The following is a 13,636-nucleotide window of genomic DNA, read 5'->3' as shown; positions in this document are numbered from 1 at the left end:
CTGTGCAAAAGCTTTTTAGGTTGAAGAAGTCCCATTTGTTTATTTTTGCTGTTGTTGCCCTTGCCTGAGAAGACAGATCCAATAAAATATTGCTAAGCCTGATGTCACAGAGAGAACTGCCTATGTTTTCTTCTAGGAGTTTTATGCTTTCAAATCCTACACTTAAGTCTTTAATTCATTGTGAGTTTATTTTTGTATATGATATGAGAAACTAGTCCAGTTTGATTCTTTTGCATGTAGCTGTCTAGTTTCCCAACATCATTTATTGAAGAGACTGTCTTTTCCCCATTGTATATTCTTGCATCCTTTGTCATAGATTAATGGACTACATAAGTGTGGGTTCATTATTGGTCTCTCTGTTCTGTTGCATTGATTTATGTGGCTTTTTTTGTGCCAGAACCATAATGTTTTGATTACTGTATCTTTGTAGTATAGTTTGAAATCAGGGAGCATGTTAACTTCGGCTTTGTTCATCCTTCTCAAGATTGTTTTGGCTACTCAGGGTCTATGCATTTACATACAGATATTAGAATTACTTGTTCTAGTTCTGTGAAAAATGCCATTGCTAGTTTTCTAGTGATTACATAGAATCTGTAGATTACCTTGGGTAGTACGGTCATTTTAACAATATTAATTCTTCTAATCCACAAGCATGGAGTATCTTTCCATTTGTTCGTATCATCTTCAGTTTCTTTCATTAGCATCTTATAGCTTTCTGAGTACAGGCATTTTACCTCCTTAGATTATTCCTAGGTATTTTATTTTTTTATGTGATTATAAATGGGATTATTTTATTAACTTCTCTTTCTGATAGTTTGTTGTTAGTGTGTACAAATGCCACAGATTTCTGTATATTAATTTTGTATCCTGCAACTTTACTGAATTCTTCAATGAGTTCTAATAGTTTTTTGGTAGCATCTTTAGGATTTTGTATATGTGGTATCATGTCATCTGCAAACATTGACACTTTTACTTCTTCCTTTCCAATTAGGATTTGGTTTATTTTTTTTTTTCTTGTCTGATTGCTGTGGCCTGCAATGCCAATACTATGTTCATTAAAACTGGTAAGAGTGGGTATCCTTGTTTTGTTTCTGGTCATAGAGGAAATGCTTTCAGCTTTGCACCATTGACTATGATGTTAGCTGTGGGTTCATCATATTTGGCCTTTATTATGTTGAGGCATGTTCCCTGTATATCAATTTTGTTAAGAATTTTTTTTATCATAATGGATGTTGTATTTTGTCAAAAGCTCTTTCTGCATCTCTTGAGATGATCATACGATTTTTTAGTCTTCAGTTTATTAAGTGGTGTATCACATTGATTTGTGGATATTGAACCATCCTTGCATCCCTGGGATAAATCCCAGTTGATTATGGTGTATGATCCTTTTAATGTACTGTTGAATTGGCTTTGCTAAAGTTTTGTTGAGGATTTTTTTCATGTATGTTCATCAGTGATATTGGCCTGTAATTTTCTGTTTTTGTGGTGTCTTTGTCTGATTTTGATATCAATGTGATGCAGGCCTTACAGAATGAATTCAAAAGTGTATTGCCACTGTAATTTTTTGAAATAGTTTGAGAGGAATAGGTGTTAGTCTTCTTTAAATGTTTGGTAGAATTCACCTGTGAAGCCATCTGGTTCTGTACTTTTGTGTGTTGGGAGTATTTCTTTTAATTACTCATTCAGTTTCATTACTGGTAATTGGTCTGTTTGTATTTTCTATTTCTTCTTGATTCAGTTTTGGAAGATTGTACATTTATTTCTAGGAATTTCTCTTAAGTTGTCCATTTTATTGGTGTTTGATTGATCATAGTAATCGCTTACGATCTTTGGTATTTCTGTGTTGTTGGTTGTAACTTCTTTTTTATTTCTGATTTTATTGATTTGGGCCCTCTCTCTTTTTTCTCGATGACTCTGGGTAAAGATCTATCAATTTTGTTTATGTTTTCAACCAGCTCTTAATTTAATCTACCTTTTCTATTTTTTGTTTTTTAGTCTCTATTTCATTTATTTCTGCTCTGATCTTATGATTTCTTTTCTTGTAGTGATACTGGCTTTTGTTTGTTCTTCTTCTAGTTACTTTATGTGTAAGGTTACGTTGTTTATTTGAGATTTTTCTTGTTTCCTGAGGTAAGCTTGTATTGGTGTAACATTCACTTTTAGAATTGCTTTTGTTGCATTCCACAAATTTTGGATTGTTTTGTTTTCATTATCATTTGTCTCAAGGTATTTTTGATTTCCTCTTTGATTTCTTCAGTGATCCTTTGGTTGTTTGGTAACACATTGTTTATCCTCTACATGTTTATGGGTTTTTTTGCAGTTTTTTTCTTGTAGTTGATTTCTAGTCATAGTGTTGTGGTTAGAAAAGATACTTGATATGATTTCTATCTCCTTAAATTTACTGACACTTGTTTTGCGTCCTAGCTTGTGATCTATCCTGGAGAGTGTTATGTGCACTTGAAAAGAATGTATATTCTGCAGCTAGCTTTTGAATAGAATGTCTTATATATAAAAAGAGGCTCCTCTTTTGGTGGGGCCTACTATTATGGGCACACTGGTGGGCACCCCCCCATGGTTGGTTGCCAGGCCCTGCCTACTGCTGAAGCTACCATCTGCTGGTGGGCTGGTCTGAGTTCCATTGCAGTTGGCTGTGGGGCCCAGGGAGTCCTGGAACTGGTTATTGCCCCATGGTAGTTTAGGCTGTGTCCTGGTCCTTACTCACTGGTGGGCTTGGCCAGGTCACTGGTTGGCTTCTTGTGAAGCCCAAAGGAAGGGTCCCAGAGCAGGTGTCAAGCTGCTGCTGGGTCAAGCTGGGGTCTAGGGGCTGGTTTCAGCCTGCTGTTTGGTGGGGCTGGATCCTGGGTAAGCTGGTTGTGGGGCACAGTATGTCTCAAAGCTAGTTTCAGCACACTGCTGGGCAGTGTTGGAGCCCAGTGTATCCTGGGGCTGTTGCCTGCCTGCTACAGGGTAAGGCCAGTTCCTGGAGCTTTTGCCCACTTACTGGTGAGCAGGGCTGAGCCCTGTGCTTTCTGTTAGATGGCACTGGGTCCTGGAGTGGCTGGGTAGTCCAGGGGGACCTATTGCTGCTGCTAGCCTGCTGGTGGATGGGGCTGTATCCCTCTGTGGCTGGCTGCTTGGCCTAGCATGTCCTAGGACTTTTGCCAACTAGCTGGTGGGTGGGGCCAGGTCTGACATTAATAAGCTACAAGGGGGACTCCAAAATGGTGCTTTCCAGCACCTGTTTCCTCATAGTAGAATTAGCTCCTCAAAATGGCTGCCACCAGTGTCTATGTCCCTAGGGTGAGTTCCAGTTGTCTCCTGTCTCTCTGGGTGGGTCTCTAATACCAGCAGGTTGATTTGACCCAGGTGCCTTTCAAATTACTGCTTTTGTCCTAGTTCTCAGAGCATGTGAGATTTTGTGTGCACCCTTTAAAAATAGAGTGTCTATTTCCTACAGCCCTCTGGCCCTCCTGAAAGGAAGCCCTGGCTTTCAAAGCCAGATGTTCTGAGGCCTTGTCTTCCCGGGTCAGGACCCCTTGACTAGGAATCCCATATGGGGGTCAGTTTATCCCTTGCCCCTTAGGGATAAACTCTGCAATTGTAATTATCTTCCTGTTTGTGGATCATGTACCCAGGGATGTGCGCCTTGACTATACCATGCCTGTGCCCCTCCTACCTGTCTAGTTGTGGTTCCTTCCTTATATCTTTAGCTGTAGAAGATCTTTTCTGCTAGCCTTCAGGTGATTCTCATCATTGATCATCACTCCATAAATAATTGTAATATTGGTGTGCCCATGGGAGGAAGTGAGCTAAGGGTCGTCCTACTCCACCTCTTGGACACTCTTGTCTCAAGAACTAGTCTTAAATCCTAGTTCTGTGGCCTAGTAAATTGTGATCTTGAGTAAATTACTTAATGTTGCTCAGTATCATTTTTCTCAGAAAAAATGGCAAGGATGATAATATAGTTTATATCTATTGAGCACTAACTCTTTACTAGGTACCAGAGATATAAAGATAAATAAGACACTGCCCACATCCTTGAGGAGATCTCAGTCAAGTGGGGAAATCAGACATGAAAAAAAGAAGCTTTAATACAATGCAGAAAACACATAGCAGACAGTATATGGTATTCGGGAAGGATTTTTGAGGAAATGAAAGCTGAACTACAAGTTGCAGAACAAGTTAAGAGTTTAGCCAGTCAAAGAATATAGATAAAGTCACTTTGGGTGGAGGAAACAGTATATGCAAAGTTGGAGTTATGAAAGAGCATGATACATGTGTGAAATAAGAGTACTTTTGCACTGATGGGACATAAACTAGATGACGGTAGCTGGAGGTGAACCTGGAGTGGTGTTGTCCCCCAAGCTTTGACATCACCTCACCAAATCTGAAGGAGTTGAGAGTTTAAAGAGGGAGGGTGAGTACATGATACTGTTAATTACTCTCATCTTGCAAGGCTAACAATGCTTGATATCCTAAGTGTTGGGGTTGGGAAGGCAGATTGAAAGGTGAATATAGAGTTTTGTTTCTATAGTGCAGGAACAGGTAAAAGGATAGACCTGCAAAGGGCTTGAGTGTGACAATGAGAGGGAAGTACTGGATGATCAGCTGTATGGACCAGTTTGGATGGTATGGTGCTTAGGCACAAACCTGGCACTTGGGCAGTATTTCTGAATTCGAGACAGCAAGGTGGATAGTATTATTCCTATTTAATAGGTTGTGAAGTTTATATTCAGAGAGGAAGAATATTTACCCTGGGCCACATAGCTAGTAAATGGCATAACTTAGACAAGACCCAAGGTTTTAAACTTCTTAGTTTATTACTATTTCTGCTATACCGACTTGGGTGACTTTTGGTAAGCCATTTTACCTCTCTGAGGTTCACTTCCCTCTGAGTGTTGTTATGAAGAAAAGTGGTTTAAAAATATCTAGCATAATATGTGGCACATAGTAGGTGATCAATAAACATTACTTCTCTTTCCTATACCCCACTGTCTCTGTTGAGTTAATAGAGGGGAACTGAACTATGTTGGGATTTTGGGAATTTTAATCTGTAGACACAGTGGATTTCTATGGCCTTGTTATGTGCCCACAAGACAGGTGGGCCACACTATCCTGCACATATGAAATACCAAATGCCACCTTGACCATTACACAAATATGCCTATTTTCCCTACTCCTGCCCTATCTTTGGAGATATTGCTTTTGTAATTCCCATCATCTTAAAGACTCTGGAAGTGGGGAACCAAAAATGTTTTTCTTCCCCTCTTCTATCTGCCACTTTAATGGAAGGAAGATTGCAGAAAGCCACTTACCCATTGCCACCTCCCTACCTAGAAGCCTCACGAAATTTTATTTTGTACACTTAATGGCATTTGGGCAGCCCATTTCTCCTGAATTCCCCTTTACATGTTGTATAATGAGTTTCCTATTTAATATATCATGCTTGGAAAAGAGCAATGTCTTATCCTGAGCATTTTCTCCTGAACTCAGCCATTGATTTATGGAGCAGAGAGAAACCATCTGCCACCTTGCTGCAACTACCATTTGAGGGGACAAGGTTCTCAGTGAGGCTAAACATTGTTCCCGCTGCCCTGAGAGATGCCTTCCAAGTGACACTGAGGATGCTGCGGTAGGCAGAAGAAGCTTCTATGTATTTTTTTTCAAGCTGGCTATTAATCCTTTTCTTATATCAGGGACCCTTGGACTTAACCCTGAAGTACTGCGTGAGAAGGAAGACGGAGTCTATCGACAAGAGATTCTGTTTTGATATAGAAGCTAATGAAAGGTAAGCTGTGCTGATATGAATTGACAATGTCCCCATGTGCCAGATGCTGAGCCTGGGTAGGTATTTTATTTTCCTCTGCCATCTCTTGTTGATAAAAATGAGCAAAATTATTCATGACATCATTGTCTTGGCTCTTCTGACTGCTCTTTCAGGGATCCCTGTTAGAGCTGGCCCAGAGCTAGTTCTCTCTATTCAAGGTTCAGTCAGCTTTGCCTCACTTGCTTTAGGCAGAACAAGTTACTCCTAGGATTTAATTTGCTATTATATATGCAAAAGGTCAACATTTGGTGATGCTACAAAAGGACAGGGTAACAAAACTCATTCTTTTTTATTTCCTAATATACAAGAACAAATGAATTGGAACACATATTTAAGGGGAGGTAGATTGGATGGAGGGTGGTAGTGGTATTGGGGATTCTTTTTTCCCCATTTGGTACAAACATGATACAGATTTTCCTACTTTGCAGATATTTATGTAAAGTGGAAATAGTTTGATTATCAACTTTCTGATTTCAGCCAAAGCTTGCAAACTTTGGACTTTGTTGCATTTGTTTCTCTCCAGTGCCCTCTTTTTGTTTTTTCAACCTGGGCAATTTTATCAGAGGGGAATTTAACTTTTAAATTTTAAAATGAGAGCATTTGGAGTTACTTTGGAAAAAGGCATGTTATATAGTTGGGAGGTTGATCCAAAATTCAGTGAGTAAATGTGTTTATTTTATTTCAGTCCATTATTTCCATGTATTAGGCACTAAGTAATACAGTAGAATTTAACAAAATGATCAGATTACTAGAAAGGAACTTGAAGGTTGAATTACAATATCATATGAACAAAACTATTAGTGACTGGAATCATATAGATCAGATTAAGAAAATAAGGCATTTTTTTGTCTGGGAATAAGTAACTATTAGTCCATTTCCCCATTTTAAATTTCTGTTTGTGGAAGGGTAAGCTGGGACGAAGTTGAGAGAGTGGCATGGACATATATACACTACCGAATGTAAAATAGATAGCTAGTGGAAAGCAGCCGCATAGCACAGGGAGATCAGCTCGGTGCTTTGTGACCACCTAGAGGGGTGGGATAGGGAGGGTGGGAGGGAGACGCAAGAGGGAGGGGATATGGGGATATATGTATACGTATAGCTGATTCACTTTGTTATACAGCAGAAACGAACACAACTTTGTAAAGCAATTATACTCCAATAAAGATGTTAAAAAATTTCTGTTTATGAATCTATATGCTTTCTTTGTTAAGCATGGATGGTCCTGGGCTTCCCTGGTGGCACAGTGGTTAAGAATCCACCTGCCAATGCAGGGGACACGGGTTCAAGCCCCAGTCCAGGAAGAGCCCACATGCCGCGGAGCAACTAAGCCCGTGTGCTACAACTACTGAGCCTGCATACCACAGCTACTGAAGCCCGTGTTCCTAGAGCCCCTGCTCCGCAACAAGAGAAGCCACCACAACGAGAAGCCCACACACCACAACAAAGCATAGCTCCCGCTCGCCGCAACTAGAGAAAGCCCGCGCACAGCAACAAAGACCCAACACAGCCAAAAAAAAAAAAAAAAAAAAAAGAATGGATGGCCTCAATCAAAGACGGCTGTAATTGTAAACATTGTTACTGATAACCATAAGGCTGTCACTCATTTTCCCCCACAGCTTCAGGCCCAGTAGGAAGGGGAAAGTGACTGTTGGCTGTGTCTTCCTTTTCATGAACCTTTAGTGTCTTTGGCTATGCAGCATCAATGTACATAAATGAAATTAAAATTTTCTGTGTCTAGTTCCATTCTGATTCACTTTTCAGCTTAAATTTGCCACCCACTTGCAAGTAATATTCCCATAGACTCAAAGCATTTGCAAACAGTTTGGCCCTAAGGTTAGGGGCTAAGACCAACTCATCTTTATATATCTTGCATCTAGTGCTATGTATAGCTCATGGTAGATACTGAATTTGGTATTCATTTTTAAATGTGTTTTTCCCTAACCAAGAATGCTGAGGAATTCTGAGAATAGAACCCAGGAATTAAAGTTTCAATGTATCTATGATTTTACTTGCCACATATTGGGCACTTTAAAAAACATTCCCTCATTTAACAGGTGAGGAGACTATTAACTTGTATATATTTAACTGCCTTGCCTAATCAAAGTCACATAGTAGCAAGGCTGTGCTCAAACCCTGGTCTTTCGGTCTCCAAACCCCATGTTCTTTTTAATTTTATTCCATTGTCTATTATAAGGAGAATAAATATGTTGTGAAATAGAGGGTCAAATATAATAATGAACAGATGCTGAGGTACCTCTGTGCATGTGGAGTTTTCTGAGTGATGTGACATCTGCATTTGCTTTCCTGGCTGGTCAATCAGATATAAGGGGCAGAGACAGGCCTCCCAGTAGACATCAGGCACCTTTACTCATGTTCCCTGTGGGATAGAACAAAGGAGTCTTTGAGTCCCTTTTTCTATTTCCAGAATAGAGGATAACTTTTTTATTAGTGTTCCTACCAATATTTGAAGCCACAGGCTCATAGGCCATCAGAACTTGAAGGGCAATAATAATAGTAATAATGACAACAGTGACGATGATGATGACAACAACTGCTAACATTCTCTGAGTACCTCTATGTGCCAGGCACCATTCTCAGCCTTTTAAGTGTATAATTTCCTTTAGTCTTCATCAGTCACATGAAGTAGGGGATGTTACTATCCCAATTTCACAAAGACAAGGAGACAGAAAGAAGTTAAGCACTTAGGTCATACAGCTATTAAATGTTAGAGCTAGGATCCAAATCCAGGAATACTAGTTTCCAAGTCATACTCTTAACCACTGGACTCTACAGCAAATATGCTGTATATGCCTTTTTGTTTTAGATGAGTGACTCAGACCTCAGGGTGGGCAAAGGATTTGTCTAAAGTCATAATGGAAAAGCCTGGACTAGAAGTCATACTCTCTACTTTGTCGTCTTGTTCTTAGCAGTATTTTTCTTTGAATTTGACTTTCGATAGCACCCAAGAATCTCCAAATGCTTATTGAATAGTCACTTATTTATTCTTTCAGCTTCTCCGTATGGTGAAGAGAGGACACATACCAGCTTATTGGTTTCCCAAGTAGGGAAACTGAGTCTAGAATGGGCTTAACATCCTATCTAGTCTACAGCATCTGCTTTTATGTTTTTTGCCCATTGCTTGCTCTCCTTCCTTCTGGCTTCAGGATTCAGCTGCGTAGCTGTTTTTACAAAGATTTCTAGACTTTCTAGCCCCATAAGATATATCCAAAAGGTTGGATGTTTCTTAGAAAAAGTTAAACTTGAAAGAATCCAGTGCCCAAAGCCAAGTCCTGGTTTTCAGTTGATTCTGGCTTAAAGATCATTTGGGGGCTTTCCTTTTTTTTTTTTTTTTTTTTTTACTTAAGGGTTTAGTCTTATTGAATATTATAAATTGAGTCTGTGAGGAAAAAATTGGCATGGGTCGATAGGTGGTCACAATGCTTATAAGCTCCCAAGGACACCTAGAATTCAGAATTCCTTTTCATTAACTGATGACGATGTTAGCTAATATCCCTAGTTCAGTAGCAAATCCTGTAAAGTGTAATTGTGCCCAAACAGCTAAAGAGCAGAAAAAAGAACGATTCATTCTAGTTAATGACTTGCTTTTTCTTTTTTTTTTCTTTCCTTTTTTAAGGAGTACTTTAATGGAATAAGAGACAGAAGGACAGGTAGAACAGGAATCTCATGATATCAGAACTGGAAAGGACCTCCCAGCTTGTCTGCTCCAACATTTTTATGGATAAAGAAACTGAGGCACAGTGACTTTTCCACTGAACTCTCTTGTAATTGCTCTTATCATTTCATGACTCTGAGAGAGGTCTCATCTTAACGTAGAAGGAGTGAGAGTAACAAGCATCTCATAATGGCACAACTACACAGAGAATGGAAGAGACCTTATACCTGCAATATTATGGTCAATCCCCAAATTCCAGTTTGGTTTTGAAGGTGTAAAAAGAACAGAGTATACCAAATTGGGGTATCTCTGGGTATGTAGTTATAGTTACTGCAAGTAAATAAAATAAAATTAGATTTGAAGTCATCTGCCATGCAGAAGAGGCCTTATAGTGCATTAGTTAAGAAAGAACATGGCTGCTGGACCAAAATTCCTAAATTGAAATCCTGGCTCTATATTTACCCACTGTGTGAACTTAGGTAACCTCTCTGTGCCTCAGTTTCCCCTTCTATAAAATAGGGATTACTATAGTCCCTGCTTTATAGCCTTCCTGTGTAGATTAAATGAATTAATACCTATAAAGTACTTAGAAAAGAACCTGGCACCTGGTGAGCATTCAATAACTATTAGTTGTCATTGTTATTCATAAGCTTGCTTAAATCGGCCAAAAGGCCTCCTCCCTGTGGCTGAGCCATTGTGCATGTTGTTGACTTATTTCCAACTGAAATGCTCCTTGGACATCCTAGGTGGTAGAAGTAGCAAGCCATTTTCCTGATAGATGAACGTGCCCGTAATGAACATGCTCAGAACCCCTAGAGCCCAGACCAAATGGCTGGCTTCCAAGAGAGAGAGGCAGGGTGAGCCTCAGTTTGGCTCAAGCACAGTGCGGCCAGTTTAAGTGTGTATTATGGTGAGGTGTCAGTATCTGCCTTCCTATTTCCTTGTCCAATTCTGGCATGAGGCCACCAAGATACCACCTCCACCAGTGTTTCCAAAGTTACTGTTCTCTAAGTTCCATTGTTTTTCTGAGTAAAACAGATTATGAGAAGTTGGAAATCTATATCCCTGTGCCTGATCAGTTTGATATCTCCCAGGGCTGAGAGGGACCCTAGATCACAAGACTCCATTCTCTCAGGTGACTTTTCTGCTCTCAACTTGTCATTTTTTCCTTAGGCCAGGAACCATCACTCTGCAAGCCCTTTCAGAAGCTAACAGAAGACTATGGATGGAGGCCATGGATGGGAAAGAACCTGTAAGTTATCCTGGGGAAACCTCAGCAACATAATCCAGTATATGTGTCGCTCTAGTGGTAGCAGTGGGTCCAGGATAATTAAATGGTGATAGATCTTTGATACTCAAAATTTTAGAGGTAGAAGGAATTGTTGAGTTGACATTTCTTTTTTAACAAGTTAGGCAACTTGAGTTCCAGAGAGGGTGAAAGACTTCTCTAGGATCACTCTCAGAAAGGCATCACAATGGGCCTAGAATCCAGGTCTCTCAGCTTCTTGCTCTGGTCTTAGATTATGCAGCCATGCCCACAAAATCTTAAGAAAGAAAATTAAGCCTTTTTGCAGTTTATAACATTAATATGTGTTCATATATAAGGATGGAAAATAATTTCCATGGTTGTGAACAAGCATTTATTAAGATTTTATTCAAAATGGTTTTGCTGCCCCTCCCTTACATCCCCAAGTCAGCTTGTTCTCTTTAAGGGCAGGAGATGGCATTGCCATCCTATATCCCAGGATGCACCACTCCATTTAGAACACTGTTACATATGATGACAAGTAATACTTTTAAAAGGCTAGTGATTATCATAGAAAGACCAATATGAACAGTCAGAGGTCACTGAAAAGCATTTTCTCTCTTCAGTATCTTCTGCGTAGGTTTCTTCTCGTGGCATATGAAATAATATCAGCTTCCTAGTCTTGGAATCCCAAAAGGTTAGATTTGGATCTGGTTCTGCCATTCAATGATTGTGTGATCTTGAGATAGTTATTTAATCTCTGAGACTGTTCTCTTCTCTTAAGTAAAATGGCTTTAATAATTTCTGTTCTACCTACCTCACAGAGTTGATTTGAAAAATCAGTTGAAAGCCAGTTTGTCAACCATAATGTACTGTATTAGGTTGAGGTGCTTCTGACTGGTCTGAAGGTTGGGTACAAACCTACTGAAATTCAACAGTGTTTGGATACAGTCCAATCTTCTTGCTTTATGCAAGGCAAAAACTTGCTAAGAGGGGAAATATATTACAGGGCTTTCTTTCTGTGTGTTTTCAGTGCCTTGGAGACTAAAGAGGAGTGCCCAGATGCCAGATTGCATTAATAGCAACCAAGATGGTAGCAGGAGAGAAGTGGTGTTGTGAGGACTGTCATCCAGAAAATAGGCCAGGGCCTTTCTCCCCTTCCTCCCCTCCCAGAAACCTGGAGCTTAACTATTACATGCCTGTGATATTTCTTTAGGAGGATAGTAGGAAGCTCAGCAAGGCATTTTATTCTTTTTTGTTGTTCATATTTCTTTCTTCTTACTTTTAAAAATTGAAGTATAGTTAATTTACGATATTGTAAATCATTTTTCTCTTAATTCCCTCTCCTGAAATTGCTCTCCCTTTAGGGTTTTAAAAATCAAAGGATACAGATGGCTTTTTGTGGAGAATGATGTTAGAACATGGGCCCACTGCATGTGGATCCTTACCAACTTGATTATGAGAGACGTTTCACAAATATCTTGTTTATAGCAGTGGTGAAAAGGGGCTGGCCAAGCACAGAAACCTCTCTCAATGAAATATCCATTGGCATACACACATGGGGAGAAAATTTTCTTTTAAAAGGAGAGATTTTTAAAGCAAACTATATAGATGGCATATAGAGGACTTATTTCCTGCAGCCTCACATTGCTAATGTTGTCACTGCTTTATTAACCCCCCCAATTCATTGATCTTATACATAGTATGCTTGCCTTTGCTTAAAGTGTCAAAGAAGATCAGGACTTGAAGGAACATCTACTCCAACCCTGATCATTTTAGAGATATGAATTTTGAAGTCTAGAGAATGAAAAGGACACGCCTAAGTTTCATAATGAGGTAGAGGTAGAGGTAGAGCCAAGACTAGGCTTCAAGGGTCAAGGATCTCCTCTTTGGTCTCTCACATAGATATCACAATGCATACTTCAAGATGGCTCAGAGAAATCTTGGTGAATGCATGGATCTCTTTCAGATGGGCACTTGCCTTTCTACAGGGAAACACCCATTAATGTCTCTGGGCGGGGAGGTTGGTATTAGGAATATTTAAATTTTACCATCAATGCCAATTACCCAGGTATCCATGAGAAAATCACTTTCTTTCTCTCATGCTCTCTTGCTCCATCAGAAAAATTCTCTAAGCTTTACATAAGTAAATGTCTAAGATGAGTAGGCTACAACTGCAGTGAACTGTATGAAATCCAGTGTAATCTTCAGGGATTGTTAATCCAACTGTTCCTAGGGACCTAGGCAAAGATGATTCTGTTTAGCCCACTTTCTTTCTTGTTAAAGCCTTAAAGTCGCTAATGGTTTTGATGGCTTATTTGGGGAAAGATATTTAGTATTTGCTGTACTTACCTATAGTGATTCACAATAACCATGGCTCTTTCTGTCTCTTTTTTTGTAGATCTATCACAGCCCTATAACGAAACAGGAAGAAAGTGAGTCAAATTTCTGATCTACTGACATTATGAACTGTTAGCTGTCCTAATCACAGTAAATGCTATCATCAATGATATGTAATATTGATGCAAGTGTATTTGTGGATACCTCTGTATGGAATGAAATTCAGGCCTATTTTTTTTAAAAGGTGTTTATTGATTGAATTAAGGAAGTCACTTTATCTTAGCTTATGGGTGGGGTAGTAGTAGTAATATAGAGAAACACATTATATCCTTCTTTTTCTAGACACATGATAGAAATTGTGTGCATTTCCAGCCTCACATTTCACATTTGATGTAGCTCATGCCTAAAGCAGACATAATGCAAAGGGTCAAGTAAAAGCATTTTGTGTTATAAGAGTAAAAACTCTAACCACCCTCTCCCCTGAATGAGGAATCTTTCCATCTAAGGGTGATTGAAGAAGAGCAACCAAACCCCTAGTTCTCTCACT

General features: G+C 39.4%; 1 protein-coding gene across 5 annotated transcripts in view; it reads left to right on the top strand.

Moving 5' to 3' along the window:
• Positions 1-13,636, top strand: part of OPHN1 (oligophrenin 1) — a 601,618-nt gene that overhangs the window by 339,345 nt on the left and 248,637 nt on the right. For all 5 annotated transcript variants that reach the window (XM_061178511.1, XM_061178510.1, XM_061178507.1 and 2 more), the window contains 3 exons: positions 5,697-5,788; positions 10,677-10,755; positions 13,151-13,184. In XM_061178511.1, coding sequence (XP_061034494.1) covers positions 5,697-5,788; positions 10,677-10,755; positions 13,151-13,184 — 205 coding nt within the window. The remainder of the gene's footprint in view (positions 1-5,696; positions 5,789-10,676; positions 10,756-13,150; positions 13,185-13,636) is intronic.

This window comes from Eubalaena glacialis, chromosome X (assembly GCF_028564815.1).
Source record: "Eubalaena glacialis isolate mEubGla1 chromosome X, mEubGla1.1.hap2.+ XY, whole genome shotgun sequence".
Taxonomy (NCBI): domain Eukaryota; kingdom Metazoa; phylum Chordata; class Mammalia; order Artiodactyla; family Balaenidae; genus Eubalaena; species Eubalaena glacialis.
Note: the sequence above shows the minus strand (reverse complement) of the source record. Positions and strands in the feature narration are given on the sequence as shown.